This window comes from Rhinoderma darwinii, chromosome 6 (assembly GCF_050947455.1).
Source record: "Rhinoderma darwinii isolate aRhiDar2 chromosome 6, aRhiDar2.hap1, whole genome shotgun sequence".
Lineage (NCBI taxonomy): Eukaryota > Metazoa > Chordata > Amphibia > Anura > Rhinodermatidae > Rhinoderma > Rhinoderma darwinii.
Window position 1 is genome coordinate 43,686,000 of NC_134692.1, and position 25,504 is coordinate 43,711,503.

Here is a 25,504-nt window from a genome sequence, read left to right on the forward strand (position 1 = left end):
ATTTGGGCTTTTAGAGCCAGTTTTATAATTTAATCAACAATAAAAATACTTTTAATCGTTCTTTTCAGGCGGTGAAATGAACGGAATATTCCATCAGTGTGTACAGTGACTTTTTCTATTGTTATCTGTGGATCAACTATGAATTATAACTATGATGGTGTTACACCTGGTTGATTTTATATAAATGTTTTTATATGTCTGTAGTACATATTTGTAGGGGGGTTATGTTTGTGTAATTGTGAATTAATAAAATTAAAACTATATTTATTGATTAAATAAATGTGTATTTTTTGAGACATTCTTTTTTGGTTTATTGTATATTGATATTTTTATGTCTTAACCATTTAAATTGCATATAGAGATATATATAGGTTACAATACAACAGTGCTGCCTGCTCAACACAGCTCTGCATGTAACTACAGCAGCCTGGAGTCTGACAACATGTGACTGATCACGTGATCATGACATCATCAAAGGTCCTTCAGCCCACTAGCTACTAACTACAGGAAACTCCTCCGGCAGCATAGCCTGGCGTTTGACTCCTCCCATACATGTGACTGATCACATGGTCATAACATCATCAAAGGTCCTGTAGCCCACTAGGATTTAGCAACTTCTCCGGCAGCACAGCCTGGAGTTTGACTCCTCCCACACTTGTGACTGATCACCTGGTCATGACATCATCAAAGGTCCTTTAACACACTAGGATTTATCTACCCAGGGAAGATGCCAGTTGCCGTGATGGCGGAAAATCCGGTATCCTTCCAAAGGCTTCTAGAGCAATGTGAGGAGCAAGAATTGGAGGTGGGTGACGTCTGCGTTCTCCTATCAGTATATGAAGCGCTTAGGCCGCAGTCTGTTCTGTGTGTGTGAACGCTGGCTCTGACAGCTCTAATGTATATCACACCATGTGCATGTCACATCTCACTCTCCTCTCTGTATACAGGACAGCTTCACAGCATAGTATTATTCAGCGGGTGCATGTACGGCTCTTCTAGCGCTTTCTATAGATATGGCCAAAATAAGAGCAGCCACGTATTACTCCGCCTCCATAATATAGTCCCTGAATCCTGGGGGAATTGTTTATACTTGCTGATCTGTTTATTGAACTTCTTTAAAGGAATTCTCCACTTTCTGCGTTTACTGACCAGTCGTTTAAATGTTGTCAACTGACTTGCAATGGCAGAGGATGAAACCCTGATGATTTTAGACATCTGATACTTGAGCCTGTGTGACAACTGCTCCATTGAACTAAATGTCAGGACCCCTGAGTTCAGGACACCAGTGGAGGTCCCAGCCCCCTGAACCACAAGTGTAAATCTAAAATCCCTTAACCTTTTCCTGCGCTGTACAGTACATCACGGTTAGAGGTTCGTTCCCCCGAACCTCTATACTGTTATGGCCAAGTGATGGAGCAAGGCCTAGGAGCGGTGTCATCGCTTGCTGGCTGTATACAGCTGGCCCCTTTCTCTAATGCCCACAATCGGAGAGACCGCCAATCATGTGCCTTTTAACATTTTAGATGCCATGGTCAATAGTATCCACTTAAGTGTGTTTACAGAGGGAGGGGACTACCTGTGTAAGCCCATCGGCACCCCTGATATTCAGTCGTGGTGTGACAATGAGTTGCAATGGCTCCCAGGTCAGCCTATGTATTTGGGCCTAATGAGTAGTCTGTCAGACAGGCATAATACAGCATACGCCAGAAGTATTGGAATGTATTATACAAGTTAAAGTTTATAGAATTGAAAAAAAAAAAAAAGAATCTTGGAAAAACTTTAAAAAAATTCACATTATTGGTATTGCTGTGCCTGTAAGGCCCTGTTCACACAGAGTTTTTGCCCATAGCACTCAATGGGCGCGAGTGAAAATTGCGGCAAACGAAGTGCAGGAAGGACAAAATCTGCGTCAAAATCCCAAACTGAATTTTGAGGCAGAATTTTCCTCCTGCAAAAAACTAACAGTTACAGAAACTCATCTCCCCAGAAAAATTGCCACCATACCTTGATTTCACCCCCTCCCACTAGACGTCCGGTCCCCCGCCAGCGCTATAAAAAAAATCTATCAAAATCAGCGTGACGGGGGACCGGAATGTATATTAGCAATTTACTCACATACTGCAGAGAGTACACTGCTAATACTTTTCGGTCCCCACATAACCCCCTTAACCAAGGGGTTATCCAGTTGCCGACGGCGGGACGTTGCCGCATTCGGATGAGCATACTTGCCCTGCTGATCGCACGGGCACAGCATTTGTGCGATCAGATGCGGTGCAACGGCTGAAATATAAAGCCGCAACCGCTCTCTAACGGCGGACAGTAGAGAAACCTCTGATCTCTGCCTTTAACCCCTTAAATGCTGCGATCAAAGCCAATTCATGGGAGAAGGCTGTAATAGTGTGAACCATTGCTAGAAGTGTGTTGGCGTTTGACAGTTTTGAGCAGCGTGAGCGATGAAGGGGAAGGATTACTCGTACGAGCATCGCCACCCTCATTTTAAAACAGCTGATCGACGGGTGAATTATAGGCCAACAATTTTCTCTCTCCGGAAAATCCCTTTAACGATCATTCGTCCCCCGTACAGTATAGCGTCGGCCTGTGTTAAAGGGCCCGTTAACAAGTGCCTTGTTAATCAGAAATATGCCCGTGTATACCAGCCCTTAGACTCTTACAGGGGCCGATGATTTGGGGAACGGAACGCTCCCCATCGCATCGACCTGTGTGAATGGGCCCAGCGATCAGATGACAAATGAGCAAGCGCTTGTTTCTCGGCTGATCGCATCTTTCATACGGTCCTAAAAATCATCGTTGTCACCCCTGACAATGATGCAGACTGTAAGGAGACAATCGATCTTGTTCGTCCTCATACAGTTCAATAATTGCTCCATGTTAATGAAACTAAACGGGAGCCCCGATTGACGTGCTACATCACTGATTGGCGCTTGTTTACCAGAATATATCTTCTGGTGTAAAAGGGCCCTCAGTCTATGCAGACTATGTAAGTAAAGTCACCAGTCTTGGAGCCCGAAATATTACTTTAAGTACATAGCAGCTCCGGTTATAGACCAGAAAGCCAATTGATTGTCCACCAGCGTCATAGCTGCTGTTTGTGCACTTGTGACTGTAGCTTTAACCCCTTCCCTCTTTGGCCACTTTTGACCTTCCTGACAGAGCCTCATTTTTCAAATCTGACATGTTTCACTTTATGTGGTAATAACTCCGGAATGCTTTTACCTATCCAAGCGATTCTGAGATTGTTTTCTCGTGACACATTGGACTTTATGTTACTGGCAAAATTTGCCCGATACATTCAGTATTTAATTGTGAAAAACACCAAAATTTAGCGAAAAATTGCAAAAATTAGCATTTTTCTCAATTTAAATGTATCTGCTTGTAAGACAGGCAGTTATACCACACAAAAATGTTGCTAACTAACATCCCCCATATGTCTACTTTATATTGGCATCGTATTTTGATCATCATTTTATTTTTCTAGGACGTTACAAGGCTTAGAACTTTAGCAGCAATTTCTCACATTTTCAAGAAAATTTCAAAATGCTATTTTTACAGGGGCCAGTTTAGTTGTGAAGTGGCTTTAAGGTCCTTAGATATTAGAAACCCCCAATAAGTCACCTCATTTTAAAAACTGCACCCATCAAAGTATTCAAAACAACATTTAGAAAGTTTCTTAACCCTTTAGACGTTGCGCAGGAATTAAAGAGGCTCTGTCACCAGATTTTGCAACCCCTATCTGCTATTGCAGCAGATCGGCGCTGCAATGTAGATTACAGTAACGTTTTTATTTTTAAAAAACGAGCATTTTTGGCCAAGTTATGACCATTTTCGTATTTATGCAAATGAGGCTTGCAAAAGTACAACTGGGCGTGTTGAAAAGTAAAAGTACAACTGGGCGTGTATTATGTGCGTACATCGGGGCGTGTTTACTACTTTTACTAGCTGGGCGTTGTGTATAGAAGTGTCATCCACTTCTCTTTACAACGCCCAGCTTCTGGCAGTGCAGACACAGCCGTGTTCTCCAGAGATCACGCTGTGACGTCACTCACAGGTCCTGCATCGTGTCGGCACCAGAGGCTACAGATGATTCTGCAGCAGCATCGACGTTTGCAGGTAAGTCGATGTAGCTACTTACCTGCAAACGCTGATGCTGCTGCAGAATCAACTGTAGCCTCTGGTGCCTGCACGATGCAGGACCTGTGAGTGACGTCACAGATCTGCACTGCCAGAAGCTGGGCGTTCTGAAGAGAAGTGGATGATACTTCTCATCAGAAAGCCCAGCTAGTAAAAGTAGTAAACACGCCCCGATGTACGCACATAATACACGCCCACTTGGACTTTTACTTTTCAACACGCCCAGTTGTACTTTTGCAAGCCTCATTTGCATAAATACGAAAATGGTCATAACTTGGCCAAAAATGCTCGTTTTTTAAAAATAAAAACGTTACTGTAATCTACATTGCAGCGCCGATCTGCTGCAATAGCAGATAGGGGTTGCAAAATCTGGTGACAGAGCCTCTTTAAGGCAAAGTAGAGGTGAAATTTACAAAGTTCATTATTTTTTTCCAGAAATTCATTTTGAATCCATTTTTTTTGTACCACGGAATGTTTTACCCAAGAAATGCAACTCAATATTTATTGCCCAGGTTCTGCAGTTTTAGGAAATATCCCACATATGGCCCTAGTGCGCTAATGGACTGAAGCACCGGCCTCAGAAGCAAAGGAACACCTGGTGGATTTTGGGCCTCCTTTTTATTAGAATATATTTTAGGCACCATATCCGCTTTGAACAGGTCTAGTGGAACTAAAACAGTCGAAACCCCCCAAAAGTGACTCCATTTTGGAAACTACACCCCTCGAGGAATTTATCTAGGCGTGTAGCAAGCATTTTGACCGGCCAGTTTTTTTGCAAACATTTTTGGAACTAGGCCATGAAAATGAAAATCTACATTTTTTCAAATAAAATGTAGGTTTAGTTAATTTTTTTTCATTTCCAAAAGAACTAAAGTAGAAAAAGCACCACAGCATTTGTAGAGCAATTTCTCCCGAGTAGAACAATACCCCACATGTGGTAATAAACGATTGTTTGGACACACGGCAGGGCTTAGAATGGAAAGTGCGCCATTTGGCTCTTGGAGCTCAAATTTAGCAGGAATGGTTTGCGGAGGCCATGTCGCATTTGCAAAGCCCCTGAGGTGACAAAACAGTGGAAACCCCCAACAAGTGACCCCATTTTGGAAACTATACCCCTCGAGGAATTTATCTAGGGGTGTAGCAAGCATTTTGACCGGCCAGTTTTTTTGCAAAAATTTTTGGAACTAGGTCATGAAAATGAAAATCTACATTTTTTCAAATAAAATGTAGGTTTAGCTAATTTTTTTTCATTTCCAAGAGAACTAAAGTAGAAAAAGCACCACAACATTTGTAGAGCAATTTCTCCCGAGTAAAACAATACCCCACATGTGGTAATAAACGGCTGTTTGGACACACGGCAGGGCTTAGAAGGGAAAGAGCGCCATTTGGCTCTTGGAGCTCAAATTTAGCAGGAATGGTTTGCGGAGGCCATGTCACATTTGCAAAGCCCCTGAGGGGACAAAACAGTGGAAACCCCCAACAAGTGACCCCATTTTGGAAACTATACCCCTTCAGGAAATTATCTAGGGGTATAGTGAGCATTTTGACCCCACAGGTTTTTTGAAGAAATTATTGCAAGTAGGCTGTGAAAATGAAAATCTAAATTTTTTTCAAATAAAATGTAGGTTTAGCTAATTTTTTTTCATTTCCACAAGGACTAAAGGAGAAAAAGCACCATAAAATTTGTAAAGAAATTTCTCCCGAGTAAAAAAATACCCCACATGTGGTAATAAACGGCTGTTTGGACACACAGCGAGGCTGAGAAGGGAAAGAGCGCCATTTGGCTTTTGGAACTCAAATTTAGCAGGAATGGTTTGCGGAGGCCATGTCGCATTTGCAAAGCTCCTGAGGGGACAAAACAGTGGAAACCCCCAACAAGTGACCCCATTTTGGAAACTACACCCCATGAGGAAATTATCTAGGGGTGTAGCAAGCATTTTGACCAGCCAGTTTTTTTACAGAACTTATTGTAAGTAGGCCGTAAAAATGAAAATCTACATTTTTTCAAAGAAAATGTAGGTTTAGGTATTTTTTTTTTATTTCCACAAGGACTGAAGGAGAAAAAGCACCGCAACATTTGTAAAGCAACTTCTCCCGAGTAAAACAATACCCCACATGTGGTCACAAACATCTGTTTGGACACACGGTAGGGCTCAGAATGGAAGGAGCACCATTTGGATTTTGGAATGGTTTCTGGGTGTCATGTCATATTTGCTGAGCCCCTGTAGTACTAGTACAGTGGAAACACCCCAAAAGTGACTCAATTTGGGAAACTGCACCCCCTGAGGAATCATCTAGGGGTATAGTGAAAATTTTGATCCCAAAGGTTTTTTGCTGAATTAATTAGAATTAAGCCATGAAAATGAAAATAATTTTTTTTTCCAACAAGATGTCGTTTTAGATACACATTTTTCATTTTTGCAAGGAATAGAGAAGAAAAAGCACCCCAACATTTGTAAAGTAATTTCTCCCGCGTACAGTAACGCCCCATATGTGGTTATAATCGGCTGTTTACGTATATGGGAGCATTCAGAAGAAAAGGAGCGGTATTTATCTTTTGGAGCGTAGATTTTGCTGGAATGGGTTGCGGATGCCATGTTGCATTTGCAAAACCACTGATGTACCAAACAAAAGTGACCCCGTTTTAGAAACTACACCCCTAAAGGCATTTATCAAGGGATGTAGTGAGAATTTAGACTCCACAGGTGTTTTTCAGAAATGAATACGCAGTGGATTGTGCAAAGTGAAAATTGCAATTTCTCCACTGATCTGCCCATTCACCGCACAAGATGTTGTGCCCCTAGAGAATCTTACCCCATAAATTGTTAAGCGGGTTCTCCCGGGTATGGTAATGCCTTACTTGTGGCCATAAATTGCTGTTTGGGCACACTGTAGGGCTAAGAAGGGAAAGACCGCCATTTTGAGCATGGATTTTGCTTGGTAATAGTTCTGTTTGGGGTTTTGCTGGTATTTCAGCTTATAATGTGGGGGCATATGTAATCTGTGCGGAGAACATCAGGGCATAATAATAGGGTATAATAATGGGGTAAATAATACAATTATCCATAGATGTGTGTTACGATGTGAAGCGATCCGTTATGCACAGGCCGGCGTCACACTGATAAACGGTTTTCTTTCTTATCCCCCTTTTGTAACACTCTTTACACTGCACCTTTTGGGGACTTTTTTTCTCCTTCGTAGTTTGGGAAATTTTGCTGAGAAAGTTTTGCGCTGGTATAATACGGGCACCCTCGCTTCCAGCGGATGTGCTATGTCCCTTCCCTTTCCTAGTTCCTAAATCCTGGGGCCCTGAAACTGAAGGAATGTTCCCCTCCGGCCTGCGCATTGAGATGTTTTACATCACCGCATTACTAGTGCCATAACTTTTCTATTTTTCAGTAGATTGAGCGGTGTGCGGGCTTGTTTTTTGCGAGACGGGCTGTAGATTTTATTGGTACCATTTTAGAACACATACGACTTTTTGATCACTTTTTATTTCATTTTTTGGTAAAGGAAATTACCAAAAACAAGCAATTCTGGAATAGTTTTTTATTGGTTTTTTTATCGGCATCCACAGTGCGCCCTAAATTACATGTTAGCTTTATTCTGCGGGTCGATACGATTACGGCGATACCAAATTTATATAGTTTTTTTTATGTATTGCAGCTTTTGCACAATAAAATCACTTTTTTTATAAAATCATTTGTTTTCTGTGTCGACATTCTAAGACCCATAACTTTATTATTTTTGCGTGCACATAGCGGTGTCAGGGATTATTTTTTGCGGCACGGATTGTCGTTTTTTATTAGTACTATTTTGGAGTAAATGTGACTTTTTGATCACTTTTTATAGCATTTTTTGGAAGGAGACGTGACCTAAAAACAAAGATTATGGCGCTGTTTTTCATGTTTTTTTTTTACCGCGTTCACCGTGCGGGATAAATTACATAATAGTTTTGTAGTTTGGGTCGTTACGGACGCGGCGATACCAATTATGTATAGTTTTTTTGATTTTTACGGTTTTTCCCATAATAAATGACTTACTATGGAAAAAAAGTCAGTTTAGCTTTATTTTTATTTGAAATGTGTGTGTTTTTATTGTTTTACCACATTTTTATTAACTTTTTTTAACTTTTCTGACTTGTCCCACTAGGGGACATGAGGGCCTGATGCCCCGATCGCTACTCTAATACACTGCACTACATACGTAGTGCAGTGTATTAGCGCTGTCAGTTATTCACTGACAGCAAGCCTATGAGGACACGCCGCAGGCGGGTCCTCATCGGCTCCCGTACAAGGCAGACTCGGACGCCATTTTCTGGCGTCCGATTGCCACAGCAACCCAGCGATTTCATCACTGGGTTGCCGATCGGGTGAAAACCTATCAGATGCTGCGCTCTATTGAGCGCTGCATCTGAGGGGTTAATCTGCCGGATCGGAGAATAGCTCCGGTCCTGGCAGTTACAGGAGGGTGCCAGCTGTATAATACAGCTGTCACCCCGCGGTGATGGTGCCGGCTCTGCTCCTGAGCCCGCACCATCACTGCGCCGTATATATACGGCGCTTTGCGGGAAGCACCTCCCGACAGCGCCGTATATATACGGCGGATGTCGGGAAGGGGTTAAACGACTGTCCTAACAAGAAGTGTCAGTGTTGCCATAGAAACTAATCCGATTCCAGCATTCCTATCTTCATGTTAGAGTTAAAATGAAAGAAGTGATCTGATTGGCTGCTTTGGCAACAGTACCACATTTTATTAGAACGGTTTTCATCCACCAACTGCATGTTGGTATTTGTCAGTCCTGTCTAGTAGTTTATCCTGTATGGTAATCATGACACCGTTTCTCTGGCACGACTTCATAATGTGAAAACTTTTACTAACCCCAGCAATGTCTTTATTTAGGCCACAGGAGGTGTTTCTACTCCACAAGTGTACAGTCAACTATTAGTCCTATACCTGTTGCATAATGACATGTGAGTATATGTGTTTTTGGAATATCTAACATTAACCCCTTAATGACCGGGCCATTTTGCACGTTAATGACCAAGGATTATTTTTTGTTTTTTCACGGTTGCATTCCAAGAGTCGTAACTTTTTTTTTATTCCGTCGACATAGCCGCATAAGGGCTTGTTTTTTGCGGGACGAGTTGTATTTTGTAATTGCACCATTTTTAGATGCTTACAATATATTGATTAACTTTTATTAACTTTATTTTAGGAGAGAATTGAAAATAAGCAGCTATTCCAGCATTAATTTTCACGTTATAAATTTACGCCGTGTACTATGCAGCGGAAATAACATGTTAACTTTATTCTATGGGTCGGCACGATTACGGGGATACCAAATATGTATAGGTTTTATGTTTTTCCTATGTTTGCACAATAAAAACCCTTTTAGAAAAAAATTACTTGTTTTTGCATCGCCGCATTCCAAGAGCCGTCATTTTTTTATTTTTCCGTCGATGTGGCCGTATGTGGGCTTGATTTTTGCGGGCCAATGTGTAGTTTTCATTAGTACTATTTTGGAGTACATAGGACTTATAGATTAACTTTTATTTTATTTTTTATGGGGGGAATGGGAGAAAAGAGAGAATTTTGCCGTTGTTTTTTGCGGTTTTTTTGGACGCCGTTCATCCGGCGGTTTAATTAATGTGTTAATTTTATTGGTCAAGTTGTTACGATCGCGGGGATACCATATATGTGTATTTGTGATTTGTTTTGACACTTTTACTGAATAAAACCACTTTTTGGGCAAAAAAAGTAGTTTCATTTGATTTTGACTGTAATTATTATTTTTTTTTTCTACAAACTTTATTTAACTGATTGACATTTTTTTTTTTAAGTCCCATCAGGGGACTTCACTATGCGATGTGCCGATCGCATATATAATGCTTTGGTATACTTAGTATACCAAAGCATTATTGCCTGTCAGTGTAAAACTGACAGGCAACCTGTTAGGTCATGCCTCCGGCATCGCCTAACAGGCAGATGCTGAAGGCAGACCTGGGGGTCTTTGTTAGACCCCCGGCTGTCATGGTGACCCGCGATTTGTTTGCGGGGGCGCCCATCGGGTGACAGAGGGAGCTCCCTCCCTCTGTCAAACACATTAGATGCCGCTGTCACTATTGACAGCGGCATTTAATGGGTTAAACTGCCGGAATCGAAGCACGCTTCGATTCCGGCAGTTGCAGCACGAGCCAGGCTGAGTATAACAGCCGTGCTCCTGCCGCTGATCGCGTGGGTACAGTGACAGTACCCGCGCCATCACAGGATGGATATATCCGTCCTCCTGCGCGAACTAGCAGCTGCTGAGGACGGATATATCCGTCCTTCGGCGTTAAGGAGTTAAAGGATATGAGTGGTGGCTGTAAGACCTCCCCAATCACCGTTATCATAGTGATAGGTGCTCCTCGTCTCACAGCTGAGCTTTCGCTACAATTGTATCCAGTCCAGGCAATCCTCTGTGAGCTAAATACATCAGCAGCTCCAATCTCTAGTCCTGTCAGTTTGTATCAGTGTTAGTATTGGGCCGAAGTCCAGGCTGCTTGTCAGGGAGGATTGTCTAGACTGCGTTCAATTGTAGCAAATTCTCAGCAGTATTCAGGATGTAAACAAGAGGTTTTTAATTCACTGGTCACAAACGCATCTTGAAAATGGTGAGGAAATGAAAGTTTTAATAAATGTTAAAGAAACTATCTACCATTTGAACCACTTTTACCTTCTTTAGGACCCTCATATATTAGCCAGAGTGGGCAGTGGCTACATAGTGTCTCTCGCTCTGAAATACCCAACACATTTGCACATTACTTTAACAGCCATTGACTTCAATGGGCACAGTGTAATTCATTGCCGAAGATTCCAGTTTATTGCTGGGGTCTATTGTCTCCTGCTATTCGTCACTTCATGCTGGAGAAATGCGGACTGTAGCGCTCTTCGCTTTACTTACAGGAAGTCCATAATATATTTTTGCCCCCATGAGCACTACTTTATTTCATGAAGGCCTCATGCCCCCTTCAGTTGTTTTCTTCACGGTGCTATCCGTTTTCAGATAGCGCCCTGACACATTTATTTCAATGGGGTCATGCACACTTTTGTTGTTTCAACGGAACCGTGCGGCTGTTCCGTCAAAAATAGGTTCTTACTCCTGCCCGTTTTTGACAGAACAGTCTCGGCCTTTGCATTGATGTGGTCTGTGAAACAACGGACTGCACACGGAACTGTGGGGGTCCGTTATTCACGGAACCGTCATTAGCGGCCGTTCAACCACGCACGGTAGTGTGCATGAGGCCTAATGCTATACTACTGTGTTCTCAAAGGTGGATCATCTTCCTCTAGCAATTGCCATCTGACTATGCCCAGTTCTGTGTGGATGTTATTCATGTGCTGACATTGGCACAGCAGTGTGGAATAGCTGCAAGGTGGCCCTAATATGAGCTGCACTACAGGACTGTCACTGACCTCACTAGGCCAGGGCACTCAAAAGACACAGTAATGAATATAACTAGGGTGTGACCAGGGTAATAGGTAGGGCTAGGGGGTGTACTTACATCTGCACACTTTGCTGCGTTGCGTACTCTTATGCTTCTATGATTAAAGTCTCAGTCCGGTTATACTCTCCCGCCTGAACTAACATCGGACGTGGAGCGCTGGGCAGGATAGTATAACTGGACTGACACTTTAAGGTTCCTTAAAGGTATCTAGCCTTTGGGTGGCCCCCAAAAAGCAGTTAGCCAGCCAACCCTGCTATATAGTAAGATTTGCACACCTTTGTGCGAGTGATATCAGCCGCTCCTTTTTAAAGGATGCCCTTGTATAAATGCTGTACTTTAGGCTTCGTGCTCCTTTAACAGTTTCTGCATTTTTCTTTCTTCAGGAATAATGCTCGCTATTTATGGAAAAGAATCCCCCCTGCGGTTAAATCTGTAAGTTTTGTGTTTAGATGTGTAATATAAAATTGCTACTGTTTAATGTGTGATACTTTGCCCTAAAGTGGTATTCCCATCTCTGACATTTATGACATATCCACAGGACATGCCATAATTGTCTGATAGAGGCGGGTCCCACCTCTTGGACCGGCACCTTTTCTAGAATGGGGCCCCTTGACGTGCATCCCTCCTTCTGTCGCTGGGCTCCGGTCACTGAGTTACTGAGTTACTCTCCCGTACTGTAATCATGATTACAGTACGGGACAGTTGTCCTGCAGCGAGGCAGGGACTCCTAGCATCGTACATAAGTATGATGCTAGGAGCCCGGCTCCCTGCACTGTGTTCGGTCCGGTACTTGCGGCCGAAATACGTCCGTCCATTACGGACGTAATTAGTGTGTGTGCACATACCCTTTGACTCAAACTGTCAATGTTTTTCATGGGCGACTATTCATCTGTAAGATGGCCTGTGGGAACCGGCTCTAAACCTGGTTCTTATAACTTTTTCTTAATGATTAGTTCAAATATTCAATCCCTGTGTTGCTTTAAGAGCTACTTAAAGGGGTATTCCCAAAATCATAAATTATCACCTACCCACAGGTTTTTTGATTGCTTGCGGGTACCACCGCTGGGACCCCCAACGATCCTGAGAACGTGGGTCCTGAACCCCCAGATCTTCACTGCAACCCCCACAGTGAGGAGGAGCTTGAATGGAGCGACAGTCTAGCATTGAACTCCATTCCAGAAAATTATTACCTATCCTGTGGATAGGTGATAATTTATGATTTTGGAAATACCACCGTTTTTTTTTTGTGTCATTTTAAAACTCGTAAAATAAAAAAGCTCCTGCAGTTTGAAGCGTAGTTAGTGCTTCTTCTTCTTCTCTGAGGAGAGGATAAGCGTCTCTACAGGCATTCAACTGAAATTTTGCTGTAGACTCCAACCAATAAACATCTGGCCTCCGCATTTTAGCAAATGTTGTGTGCGAAACTCAGTACACCTAGACTGTTGGACAGATCTCTTGGGGACTGGTGCCACGAAGACATCAAATCTTTTTGTTCTCGATAGTGTCAGCAGGGAGTCACCTATATACCAACAGTTTTCTTCTATTACCGCCACTTAAGCAGGACTTTAACCCTTTAAAGAGGCTCTGTCACCAGATTTTGCAACCCCTATCTCCTATTGCAGCAGATCGGCGCTGCAATGGAGATAAGAGTAACGTTTTTTTTTGTTTTTTTTAAACGAGCATTTTTGGCCAAGTTATGACCATTTTTATATTTATGTAAATGAGGCTTTCTAAAGTACAACTGGGCGTGTTTAACGTTAAAGTACAACTGGGCGTGTATTATGTGCGTTACATCGGGGCGTTTTTACTTCTTTTACTAGCTGGGCGTTGTATATAGAAGTATCATCCACTTCTCTTCACAACGCCCAGCTTCTGGCAGTGCAGACACAGCGTGTTCTCGAGAGATCACGCTGTGACGTCACTCACTTCCTGCCCCAGGTCCTGCATCGTGTCGGACCAGCGAGGACACATCGGCACCAGAGGCTACATTTGATTCTGCAGCAGCATCAGCGTTTGCAGGTAAGTCGATGTAGCTACTTACCTGCTGATGCTGCTGCAGAATCAACTGTAGCCTCTGGTGCCGATGTGTCCTCGCTCGTCCGACACGATGCAGGAAGTGACGTCACAGCGTGACCTCTTGAGAACACGCTGTGTGTCTGCATTGCCAGAAGCTGGGCGTTGTGAAGAGAAGTGGCTGATACTTCTATACACAACGCCCAGCTAGTAAAAGAAGTAAAAACGCCCCGATGTACGCACATAATACACGCCCAGTTGTACTTTTACTTTAAACACGCCCAGTTGTACTTTAGAAAGCCTCATTTACATAAATATAAAAATGGTCATAACTTGGCCAAAAATGCTCGTTTTTAAAAAAAAAACAAAAATCGTTACTCTTATCTACATTGCAGCGCCGATCTGCTGCAATAGGAGATAGGGGTTGCAAAATCTGGTGACAGAGCCTCTTTAAGGACACAACACAACCTTCAGCATGCGGGCATTTTTTTTTATTTCAGTTTTGCATAACCGCGTTCCGAGAGCCATAACCTTTTCATTTTACTCTCAATGTACCTGGGGGAGGACTTTTTTTTGCAGGACTTGTTGAATTTTTATTGCCACCATTTTGGGGTTCACAGCTCTTGTGGGTTAGGGGTGGAAAACAGCAATTCTGTCATATTTGTTATTTTTTGGGATTTATTTATTTTTTACATTTTTCCACATGCGGTATAAATGACTCTACGGGTCATTACGATTGCGGCAATACCAAATATGTCATATTTTTTTATTAAAATCTTTTTTTTATAGGGAACAAAACGACATGTAGTGTATTTAATGTGTCTAATTATGATCTCAGAGCTGATATGACGTAGAGCGTGGTGAGGCTGTACTACACGCTCTGCAGTACAGTTGACTTGACAACCATGAGACGCCCGGAGAGTATCGTCTACAAGTCCTTTTAATTAAGGCAGTTCACGATATTCTTTGGGCATCATAGGTTGCTACAGTAACTGTGCTGTGTTGCATGCAGTAGCGTATTTTCACGCTCAATGTCCTATTCGATGGGAGATCGTAATTAGAAGGACACTTTAACTTATGCAACACTTACCAGTCTCACAAATGCTACACGCCGGGGAGCCTTTTATTGGGCCATGGCGATTTATGGGCACCCTGTAATCATGTTGTGGGGCACCAACGAGGTGCGAGAGGGATGCCCCTTCCACTCTAAGGCTCTGTTCACATATGTATTGAATGCTCGGTTAGGAATTTTGTCAGTTTCGATGGCAAGAATAGCGCTGATTACATTGCTGTTCTTGCCATCAAAATGACAGAACCCGGATAGACTCTCTTATACATCAGTTGGGGCCATTGGGATCCAGCACAGCCCTGTGGCTTTCATTATAAATGGAAGCCACAACGCATATGTGAACGTAGCTTTAAAATACTTAGATGACATGGTTACTATTGACCGCAACATCTAAGGGGTTAAACGGCCGGGATTGGAGAAAAAAAAAAGGATTTTGCTAATTCAACTATATTATAAAATGTATTTTTTTTTTATACTCCACATTTTTTGAAAAGGTTGCTTAAAGGGGTTGTCTGAGACACCATCATATTTTCAAAAACCCCTTTAATGCATGTAATTTATAAATGTAAATACATTTATAACATACTTACATTTTCCAAAGTGGCCCCGTTTCCAGATCCTGCCGCGGGGAACTTGACTGGTGACATCACTCTCTGCACTGGCTCTGCCGCTTTGTTGATCTTGATTTCTTTGGCGGGTATACGACACGTCACTTGTCACGTGGTGTATATAGTCTTGTTCTCCTTCATAGCCCGTAACGCGCATGCGCTAGCAGATATACACCACGTCACAAGGGACGGGTCGTATAACCGGAAAATAATTCAATATCAACAAAGCGCAGTGCAGAGAGTGACGTAACCCGTCAAATTCCCCACGGCAGGATCTGGAAACGGGGCCACTTTGGAAAACGTGAGTATATTACAAATGTATTTACATTTATAAATTACATGCATTAAAGGGGTTTTTGAAAATATGATGGTATCTCGGACAACCCCTTTAACAGTGAGGTTTCGTTTTAAGTATACGATGTACTCCAATGTCTGTTCCCTCAAGTCCAGTTTCGTATAAATCATGTTTTTTTTTTTGGCTGTGTGAATAGAATTGTGATTGACTGTTCACCATGTGGATGTGAACACTTTCTATATTGTAGTTAGATTTCATATTTGTACAGTTTTACATTGTTACGGTTTTTAGGATTACTTTTTTTACATGCTGTAACTTTTTCTCTGAGATGTTATGTGCCCTTTTTTGTTCTCCATAGGCCAGTCCAGAGATTGGTTGGATCTGGGAGGTAGGACAGAGAATCTGGCAGAGAGATTTCCCAGGGGTCTATTCGTCAATAGCCGCCCATCAGTGGTCTGAAAACATACAGCCTGTTATGGAAGCTGTAAGAGGTAAGGAAAGTTGCTTTTCTGTGGTGTTTTATATACCTTGTATAGGAGTAGCATACACTACATGGCCAAACATCACGTCTTTATGGAATCACTAAACATTTTATTCCAATGCTATGGCCATTATTGTGCAATAGGTCTCTCTTTCACTGCTGTAAAAACAAATATTTTTACTCGATTTTGGAACATTGCTGCAGGGATTTGCATACTTTTAGTCTTGTTGTGAGATCTGATGGCTGGGTGATAAGATCCAGTTCATAGTGGACTCTGCAATACAACCCTTAGATCAGGGGTCTCAAACACGCGGCCCACGGGCCGCATGCGGCCCCTGAGGCTGTCATCTGCGGCCCGCAGAACACAGAGCCACTAGTATTGGCTCTGCTCCGGGACTCTGTGGAATTCCCTGACATCGCTGTCCACATATGGACAGCGATGTCTAGGGCTTCCCCCAGAGCTGGACAGTGATGTCAGGAGCACAGCTGGAGGTCCAGTAGGAGCGCTACTAGCGCTCTGCCTGGGACTCCAGCTCTGGGGTTGCCCCTGACATCTCTGTCCATATATGAACAGTGATGTCAGGAGCAGAGCTGGAATCCTAGGCAGAGTGCTAGAAGCGGCTCTGCTCCGGGACTCCAGCTCTGGGCAAGCCCCTGACATCACTGTCCATATATGGACACTAATGTCAGTTGCTTCCTCAGAGTTCCAGAACTAGTGCTCTGCTCTCGGACACCGGCTCTGAGGTTGCCCCTAACATCAAATTCCGGTCCAGGAGGATCCCCTGACGTCACGTGTATGGACAGTGACATCAGGGGCTCCTCCAGCAGAGGAATCCCTGTCCAAAGCGTCTGCAATGCTCTGGCTGGGGATTCCACTCATAGAGGGAGCCCCAATGGAGCTGTCTACTGGGGTTGTGTGTGGCACTATCTACAAGGGGTGTGTGTGGCACTATCTACAAGGGGGGTGTGTGGCACTATCTACAAGGGGTGTGTGTGGCACTATCTACAAGGGGTGTGTGTGGCACTATCTACAAGGGGTGTGTGTGGCACTATCTACAAGGGGTGTGTGTGGCACTATCTACAAGGGGTGTGTGTGGCACTATCTACAAGGGGTGTGTGTGGCACTATCTACAAGGGGTGTGTGTGGCACTATCTACAAGGGGTGTGTGTGGCACTATCTACAAGGGGTGTGTGTGGCACTATCTACAAGGGGTGTGTGTGGCACTATCTACAAGGGGTGTGTGTGTGGCACTATCTACAAGGGGTGTGTGTGTGGCACTATCTACAAGGGGTGTGTGTGTGGCACTATCTACAAGGGGTGTGTGTGGCAGCCTCTAGAGGGGGCCCTGTGGCAGCCTCTAGAGGGGGCCCTGTGGCAGCCTCTAGAAGGGGCCCTGTGGCAGCTTCTACAGAGGACACTGGCATTATCTAGGGGTGTGTGGCAGTTTCTACAGAGGGCTCTGTGGCAATCCCAATCTTGACATTTGTGTGTCTACTGAGCCGCCGGAATGCATTTAGCAACACTTAAAGAGGCTTTGTCACCAGATTTTGCAACCCCTATCTGCTATTGCAGCAGATCGGCGCTGCAATGTAGATTACAGTAACGTTTTTATTTTTAAAAAACGAGCATTTTTGGCCAAGTTATGACCATTTTTGTAGTTATGCAAATGAGGCTTACAAAAGTCCAAGTGGGCGTGTATTATGTGCGTACATCGGGGCGTTTTTAACACTTTTACTAGCTGGGCGTTCTGATGAGAAGTATCATCCACTTCTCTTCAGAACGCCCAGCTTCTGGCAGATCACGCTGTGACGTCACTTACAGGTCCTGCATCGTGTCAGACGAGCGAGGACACATCGGCACCAGAGGCTACAGTTGATTCTGCAGCAGCATCAGCGTTTGCAGGTAAGTAGCTACATCGACTTACCTGCTAACGCCGATGCTGCTGCAGAATCAACTGAAGCCTCTGGTGCCGATGTGTCCTCGCTCGTCTGACACGATGCAGGACCTGTGAGTGACGTCACAGCGTGATCTGCCAGAAGCTGGGCGTTCTGAAGAGAAGTGGATGATACTTCTCGTCAGAGCGCCCAGCTAGTAAAAGTATTAAAAACGCCCCGTTGTACGCACATAATACACGCCCACTTGGACTTTTGCAAGCCTCATTTGCATAACTACAAAAATGGTCATAACTTGGCCAAAAATGCTCGTTTTTTAAAAATAAAAACGTTACTGTAATCTACATTGCAGCGCCTATCTGCTGCAATAGCAGATAGGGGCTGCAAAATCTGGTGACAGAGCCTCTTTAAGCTGGAAAACTGGATTGTTGAAATAAGCACATGGAGAAATCTCGCAAATTTCTGTTAAGTTTAAACCTAGCGCTATTATTATAGTAATGTAGTATTGTTATGGTAATGTAGTAATGTTATAGTAATGTAGTATTATTATAGTAATGTAGTGTTATTGTAGTTCAAATAACTAATTGATTAACAATAATTTTGTATTGTATCAAATTTGAAAGTAATGCGGCCCGTCAACTTCACATTTTTTCTATATGTGGCCCACTTACCCGGCCGAGTTTGAGACCCCTGCCTTAAGAGGCTCTGTCACCAGATTATAAGTGTCCTGTCTCCTACATAATGTGATCAGCGCTGTAATGTAGATGACAACAGTGGTTTTTATTTTGAAAAACTATCGTTTTTGAGCAAGTTATGAGCTATTTTAGATTTATGCTAATTAGTTTCTTAATAGACAACTGAGCGTGTTTTTACTTTTTACCAACTGGGGGTTGTACAGAGGAGTGTATGAGGCTGACCAATCAGTGACCAATCAGCGTCCTACACTTCTCATTGTTCCAGCCCAGCTTCTTTCACTGCACAATCACAATATGTGCAGTGAAAGACGTGTAAAACGGACAGGCATCTGCCAGGCCATTACTCTGGCATTAACTGGGGCAGACCTGGGGGCCTTTATTAGGCCCCCCAGCTGCCATAGAAGACACTGACACTCTGCGATCACACGCAGGGTGCCGGTGGGGTGAGAGAGGGAGCTCCCTCCCTCTCTCCAAAACCACTCAGATGCATCGGAATAAAACCGTTAGTGGCTGCCGTAAAAACACTATGGGGCAGTCACTAACGGGTTAAAGGCTATGTACACCTTTGAAAATATTTTTGATTTTTAAGAAAAATCTGTATCCGTGTGATTGGTGCAAGTTTGTAATTATTTATTTTTTTTAATAATTTTTACTTTGAGATACAGCCCCTTTGTATCCTGTATAGAGCAGCTGTATCTAGTGCTGAAACCTGTATCCGTCAGGACAGTGGGACTGACAGGTTCAGTGACAGTGGGTCACCTGTTATCGATCAAATCTAAGTTATGAACTTGGATGTGATCGATAACCGCTCCATCGCAGGACCCGCTGTCACTGAACCCGTCAGTCCCACTGACCTGACGGATACAGGTTTCAGCACTAGATACAGCTGCTCTGTACACAGGATAAAAAGCAGCTGTATCTCAAAGTAAAAATAGATTTTAATGGAAAGTAATTACAAAGTTGCACCAATCACAATGATACACATTATATTTATTTATTTATATATATATATATATATATATATATATAATAAATTTCAAAGGTGTACTTAGCCAATTGGCTGTCCCAGGGTCGATATTTATCACTTATACACAGGATAGGGGGTAATTGTCTGATCGCTGGGGGCCCCACCACTGGGACATCCATCAATTCTGAGAATCGGGTCATGAAACCCCCCCCACCTCCAAATGGTGCAGTGAGGAGGAGCTTTATGGTCTATGGGATTAATGGAAACAACCGAGTGCTGTACTCAGTCATTGCCATGTGCTTTGAGTGAAGCAACAGCGCACATGCTCGACTTCCGCGCCATTCAATGTCCTCCTCACTGCAGTCGAGCAGTGAGGAGAAACATGTGGTTCAGGACCCCTGTTCTCGCAATCGGACAACTATCACCTATCCTGTTTTTTTGGAAATTGGTGTCATCATGTGAGTTAAAGAGGACCTGTCAATTACAGTATCAGAGTGTGGAGAGAGTAAGTGCTAAAATAACCGAAGCACTACATAGGGTAGTATGTCTGATATGAGACTGGTAGATAACAGCGAACAACTGCTGATATTCTTGCCTGGTTTGGTTGTGCTTGAGGCGCATCAATTTGTCTTTATTCTGGGTGGTGTAGCAGTCCCCCTAGGTCGTGAATCGCAGTAACGAGCACTTGTATACAATGACAATAAGTGGAGGATAAAATCATGTACCTTTGTCAATAGTCCGAGTAGTTAATAAAAAATGTAGGGCTTTATTGTACACTCTGCTGTCTCAGACAGCTCCATAGACATTGAATAGAGCGGCAGCACAAATGCGTCACCGCCGCTCAGTTCAAAATCTTCCTCTCTATAATCGTTCAGTGACGGGAGATCGATGGGGCCACTAGTGATCGTATATTTATCACCTATTCTGTGGATAGGTGATAAATGTTAATTGTGGGTAAACCCCTTTAAGAGCTGGTGGGTCAATATGTGACATGGTAACTGGACTTTTAATTTCCATTATGATGATGCGTTACTTAACCACATTAGGCTTCGTTCACATCTACGTTCAGGGCTCCATTTAGACGTTCCGTATTGGACTACGGTATTGATTCCGTCAAAACGACAGAACTCTTGCACAACGGAGACAAACTGAAACCTTTGGCACCGGATCCGTGACCATTGAAATCAATGGTGATGGAAACGGAAACCTATGGTTTCAGTTTCTGTCAGTCAGGGCTCCGTTCCTACTGAACGTCAGAACGGAGCCCTGACGCAGATGTGAACATTGCCTAACATGTATGGCATTAGCCAGCAGAGGGAGACAAAGTCTGACAGATATTGTTGCATATTCTTTGAAAATAGTGGCTATGCAAGTGCCACCCTTTTGAGCTACTAAAGAGCTCATACAACTTTTGTTCATCCCTGTTTTATTGTAACAAATATTTATATTTTTTCTTTGTTAGATGCAACACGGCAGCGTGCATTTAGTCTCGTAGCACAAGCTTACACATCCATTTCTGCAGATGATTTTGCAGCCTTTGTAGGACTTCCCGTGGAAGAGGCTGTTAAAGGTGAGTTTTACTACAAACACTAAAGGGTTTGTATAATTTTAAAGGGGCTTTCTTGGACTTTTATATTGATGGCCTATCCTTAGGCTAGGTCATCAATATCAGATCGGTGGGGTTCCAACTCCGGGTACCACCGCCGATCAACTTGTATGAAGGAACAGTGATTGTGCCTGGGATTGCAGCTACAGGGCTGCATAGAACTTTAATCTCAGGCAAAGCAGCTTAGAAAAGAGTACGGTGTGTCTGGTAAACTACGATGATGCCTCGGCCTCTTCAGATAGCTGATCGGTGGGGGTGCCGGGAGTCGGAACCCAACTAATCAGATAGTGATGACCTTTTCAAAAGATAGACCATGAATTTAAAAGTCCCGGAGAACCCCTTTTAATAGTGTGAATATTTTTTATGCATATTCTAAATATCCTATGGAAGAAGATACTTAGCAGTGATTTCATTTATTTTCCTCTGGTGTGAGTCTCCGCAATATACTCACTACCTGGTTATACAGATAAGTTATCCTCCGTTTTGTATAATAATTAAGTTCTGTGCAGACCCCATGTTCTCATCACCTCCTTAAATATGTTATGATGAAACACAAAAATGATATCTTATAGTGCGTTTTGTGTTGCCCGTGAATATCATGATAAGCAATTCTATAATAATTGTGTATTTATGACAGAAATATAGTGGTGTTTTGGAAGCTCATATTGTAGCAGCAATGAAATACAGAGATTGAAAAGTGTTGTAAAAAAAAATAAAAAAATAAAAATTCTCCTGTCCTCTTGTGTCAGGTACTATATATGCTATAGTACGTCATTCTCATTTTTACATTTGTTCACATGTATGCATTATGTTCCAGTATAACCAAGCAGCAGCTTTATTTTACAATATTGGAGCAGACTTACCAAAAATGTCCAAGAGTAAAACTGGCCTTGTTGCCCATATCAGCCAATCCGTGCCGCTTTAACTTTTCAAGATTTTCAATTAATGTAAGATTGGTTTCTATGGGCAACAAGGAGCGTTTTTCTTTGACAGGTTTGCTGAATGGGCCTATTGTGTTTGCAACGTATATTTTTCTGACTATTTAGTGCTGCTATGATCTGCTTATAAAAAAACGTGCAGCAGGTGCACACAGGCTTGTATGATCGTCATTTTATGGCGGCCACTGTGTGCTCCTTCTGCCCGGCAGGAGCGGCCTTTAATTCAGCCCATGTCTTTGACCGATTTCCGTGTTCTTATTACAGCCACAACACTCTGTACTCCTGTGGTTCTACTGATCTAATCTTGGCTCACTATAATGTTCTCAAACAGATGTGTTTTAGACGTCCTTAGAAATGTTTTTACTAAAATGCCTTCAAATACCCAGTGGTCTAATTACAATCTCGTTTGTGTTCTTGCTCTTTCACCTAACAGGTGTTGTAGAGCAGGGTTGGCAAGCTGATTCTGCCTCACGTATGGTAATGCCCAAGAAGCCTGGTAAGTGACGTTTTATGGGACACTTTTATTTGTGCAGTAGAGTTATGTATTATATGTCTGACATCACCACGTCTCATTAAATATTTGCAATGATTCCATAGATTGTAAGCCTAGGCTTAAAGGGAACCTAGCACGTGGTACATGCTGTCCGATCTGCAGGTAACATGTTATGTTATAGAGCAGGAGGAGCTTAGCAGATTTATATATATATATATATATATATATATATATATATATATATATATATACTCAATCTTCTCCGCTCCTCCTGCTCTATAAAATGCTGCCTACAGATTGGACCGTATGTAACATGTGACGGGTTTTCTTTAGTTGGCTTTTTCCCGTCTGTGCTGGTTGAGCTCTAATTATTTTTCATTGTTTATACAGTTGTGTTATTTGCTTTTTAACATTTGTTACGGATTCTATAATTCACATAATTGTAAGTACATGCTTAGCAGTTGACTGCCTGCTTTGTGTACTTAATAAAATCCTGGCAGACTGCTGTATTTTAAAGAAAAGCAACTGCTCTCACAATCACGAGGATTGAGGTTACATCCGCTACCCCCTCCCCATTTGAATCCATCCCTAAAAATAAATCTTTTTTTTTTTTCTTTCTCTCCGTTGCTGCTCTGAATTCAATTATTGCCTGCAGTTCTGTTAATAATTTCCTAAAACGCTGCAGGTCTGGTGGTGGGAGGGGGATCTGCATGGTAACCGTGTACATTTTGGGTGGGAGGTCAGTGACAGTTTGTTCTGCTTTCCACACAGATTCTGCTCCGCTGTCTCTGATCCCCAACGAGCAGCAGCTGGCCAGACTCACTGACTACGTGGCTTTCCTGGAGAACTAGCGCTCCCTCCCAGCCTGACATCAAGAATGCACAGAAACGAGAGTTAGACAGACGAGGGGATTCTCCCAACTTCATTGCCTGTTCTAAGACTTTTCAATCCCTATACTCTTACAGGCCAGGCAAGTCTCCAGTAGGCCTGAAAGAGTTAATGCGGATGGGAGCAGGCACCAAGAGGCTGACATCAAATTTTGGCTTGTGTGGCATTTAACCACTTTATTGCCAGAAAGGCCTTGATCTTATGCATTATATCATATGGCAGGTTGTTCTGGCACAAACGGTGGTTTGAGCTATTTTAAGAAAGTTTAGCAATAGTTATTTACTTTGTTTCATTCTAATGTGAGTTAATGGGGTACATTGCCTGCTTTATTTAAGACTCGCGCATCAGAGGGAGCTTCATGGGACATCCTCTTATTGCTATTTTCCAGAGTTGACTTTTTCCAGTCTTCTTGCGAGTAGGGAGAGATGTTAGCATTTCCGTTCCTCCTAGTAATTAGACATATGGAATGTCTTTTTCAGTTGTATTGACAGTGACGCTCCATCTGTCAAAGGGGTTTCTTGGAGTATCAAAACCAGGCCCGTTTTATCCTGTACCGTGGCCAGTCAGTGTCTAAAACGGTGTGAAAACGATCTGCTTTTGTGTAAAGCCCCCTGCACACGATTCAGTTTTTGTTGCAAAAAGTTCTGCGACCGGTAGTCCGTTCCATTCTGCAGCAAAATCTGCAGCGTTTGCAGGGGGCCTAAAAGTTGAATTGGATAAGCTGCGGAGGACAGAACAGTGATGCATTGTAACTATCTACACTTTACTGATAAGACAGACATTCTACACCCTGGTGTTAAGGACATTCATCGTTTTAGAGCTGGTCTATTAAAAGTGAGTTCCCATCAGCAGAAGCCTCCATCTGAACAAGGAAAAGAAGGGTCATCCACAGGGCCGTTGCTCATGGAGGAAGATACTACAGACGTTAACAGTTGCACATCAACTGTTCTCTCCAGACGCTGCACGCAAATCAAATTGGAGTTAAATTTGCCATCGTGTAGCCTGAAAGAAGACCCATTAAAAATATGTTTACTACACAGAGATGTGCACGTTTGGCTCATTTTTTTTAAACATTAAAATCCAAGCACAATAACTTGCTTGTTGACACGAGTGTATATAAGATCTATGTGCCCTAATGTAATAGGCAACCATACCCAGTTTTTATGGCTTGACCTTCTATAATGCTATCAGCTATTATAGTTTATATTTTCTTACATTTTCTTATATTGCAGCCAGAGAAGAAATGCAAGGTTCCGTTGGTGCATGAAGATTATTTAAAAAAATCCATTTTTGACTGCAGTGATAGGCACGTAGCAAAGCCCATGGAATTATGGGTATTCCTTCTTAGTAAGTGCGTAATCAGCAGTACGTGATTGTAAGCACGCCTGTTATAGACATAAATCCTTATGGATTATAGGAAAAAGATGGTTCCAGACACAGAGAAAAAAAACATGGTTATATTTATGGCCACACTTGATTATAGTGAGTGTGAGTTATGGAAACAGTCGAGTAAGCATAGGCTCCGTCCGTCTCTGACAAGACTACTGTCCTGTGCTACTAACCCTTCTGGTTTTAGAGATGTAGTGAAATCCCACACTACCCTTTACTCTGGTGCCCTCCAAATAGTCTTCTGCATCTATGGTTTGTTCCGAAATTTGCCACCCTATTCTCAATAGGCGGTGACCAAATGTGCCTGAAAGCCCAAACTTTGAACTTACTCTTACCTCAAACTAGTAACCATTAAATCTGACAAGAAAGAGTGTATCAGGGATAGGATGCATACAATATGCTAAAGACACACTAGCCATTGTCAAGGTTCTCCCTACGAGGCCAAATGAGTTCTTGCACCATCTACTAGAACAACCGAGCTCATATGTGCAATATAAAAGTTCACAGTGGGGCCATAGTCTGTTCAGTCC

General features: G+C 42.8%; 1 protein-coding gene across 1 annotated transcript; it reads left to right on the plus strand.

Annotated features, from left to right (window-relative positions):
* Positions 1-598: 598 nt before the first annotated feature.
* On the plus strand, positions 599-24,624 carry COPS8 (COP9 signalosome subunit 8). The gene is made up of 7 exons (XM_075831179.1): positions 599-805; positions 9,052-9,122; positions 12,023-12,071; positions 15,983-16,115; positions 21,123-21,230; positions 22,638-22,700; positions 23,469-24,624. Exons 1-7 carry the CDS (start codon positions 728-730, stop codon positions 23,546-23,548), a joined length of 582 nt encoding a protein of 193 aa, XP_075687294.1. The 5' UTR covers positions 599-727; the 3' UTR covers positions 23,549-24,624.
* Positions 24,625-25,504: the final 880 nt, after the last annotated feature.

Excerpts from the sequence above, each read along its gene's own strand:
- COPS8 (XM_075831179.1), top strand. The coding sequence starts at position 728 with ATGCCAGTTGCCGTGATGGCGGAAAATCCGGTATCCTTCCAAAGGCTT. Across the intron at positions 806-9,051 it reads GTGAGGAGCAAGAATTGGAG|GCCACAGGAGGTGTTTCTAC; the intron begins GTGGGTGACGTC and ends GTCTTTATTTAG. Across the intron at positions 21,231-22,637 it reads CGTGGAAGAGGCTGTTAAAG|GTGTTGTAGAGCAGGGTTGG; the intron begins GTGAGTTTTACT and ends TTCACCTAACAG.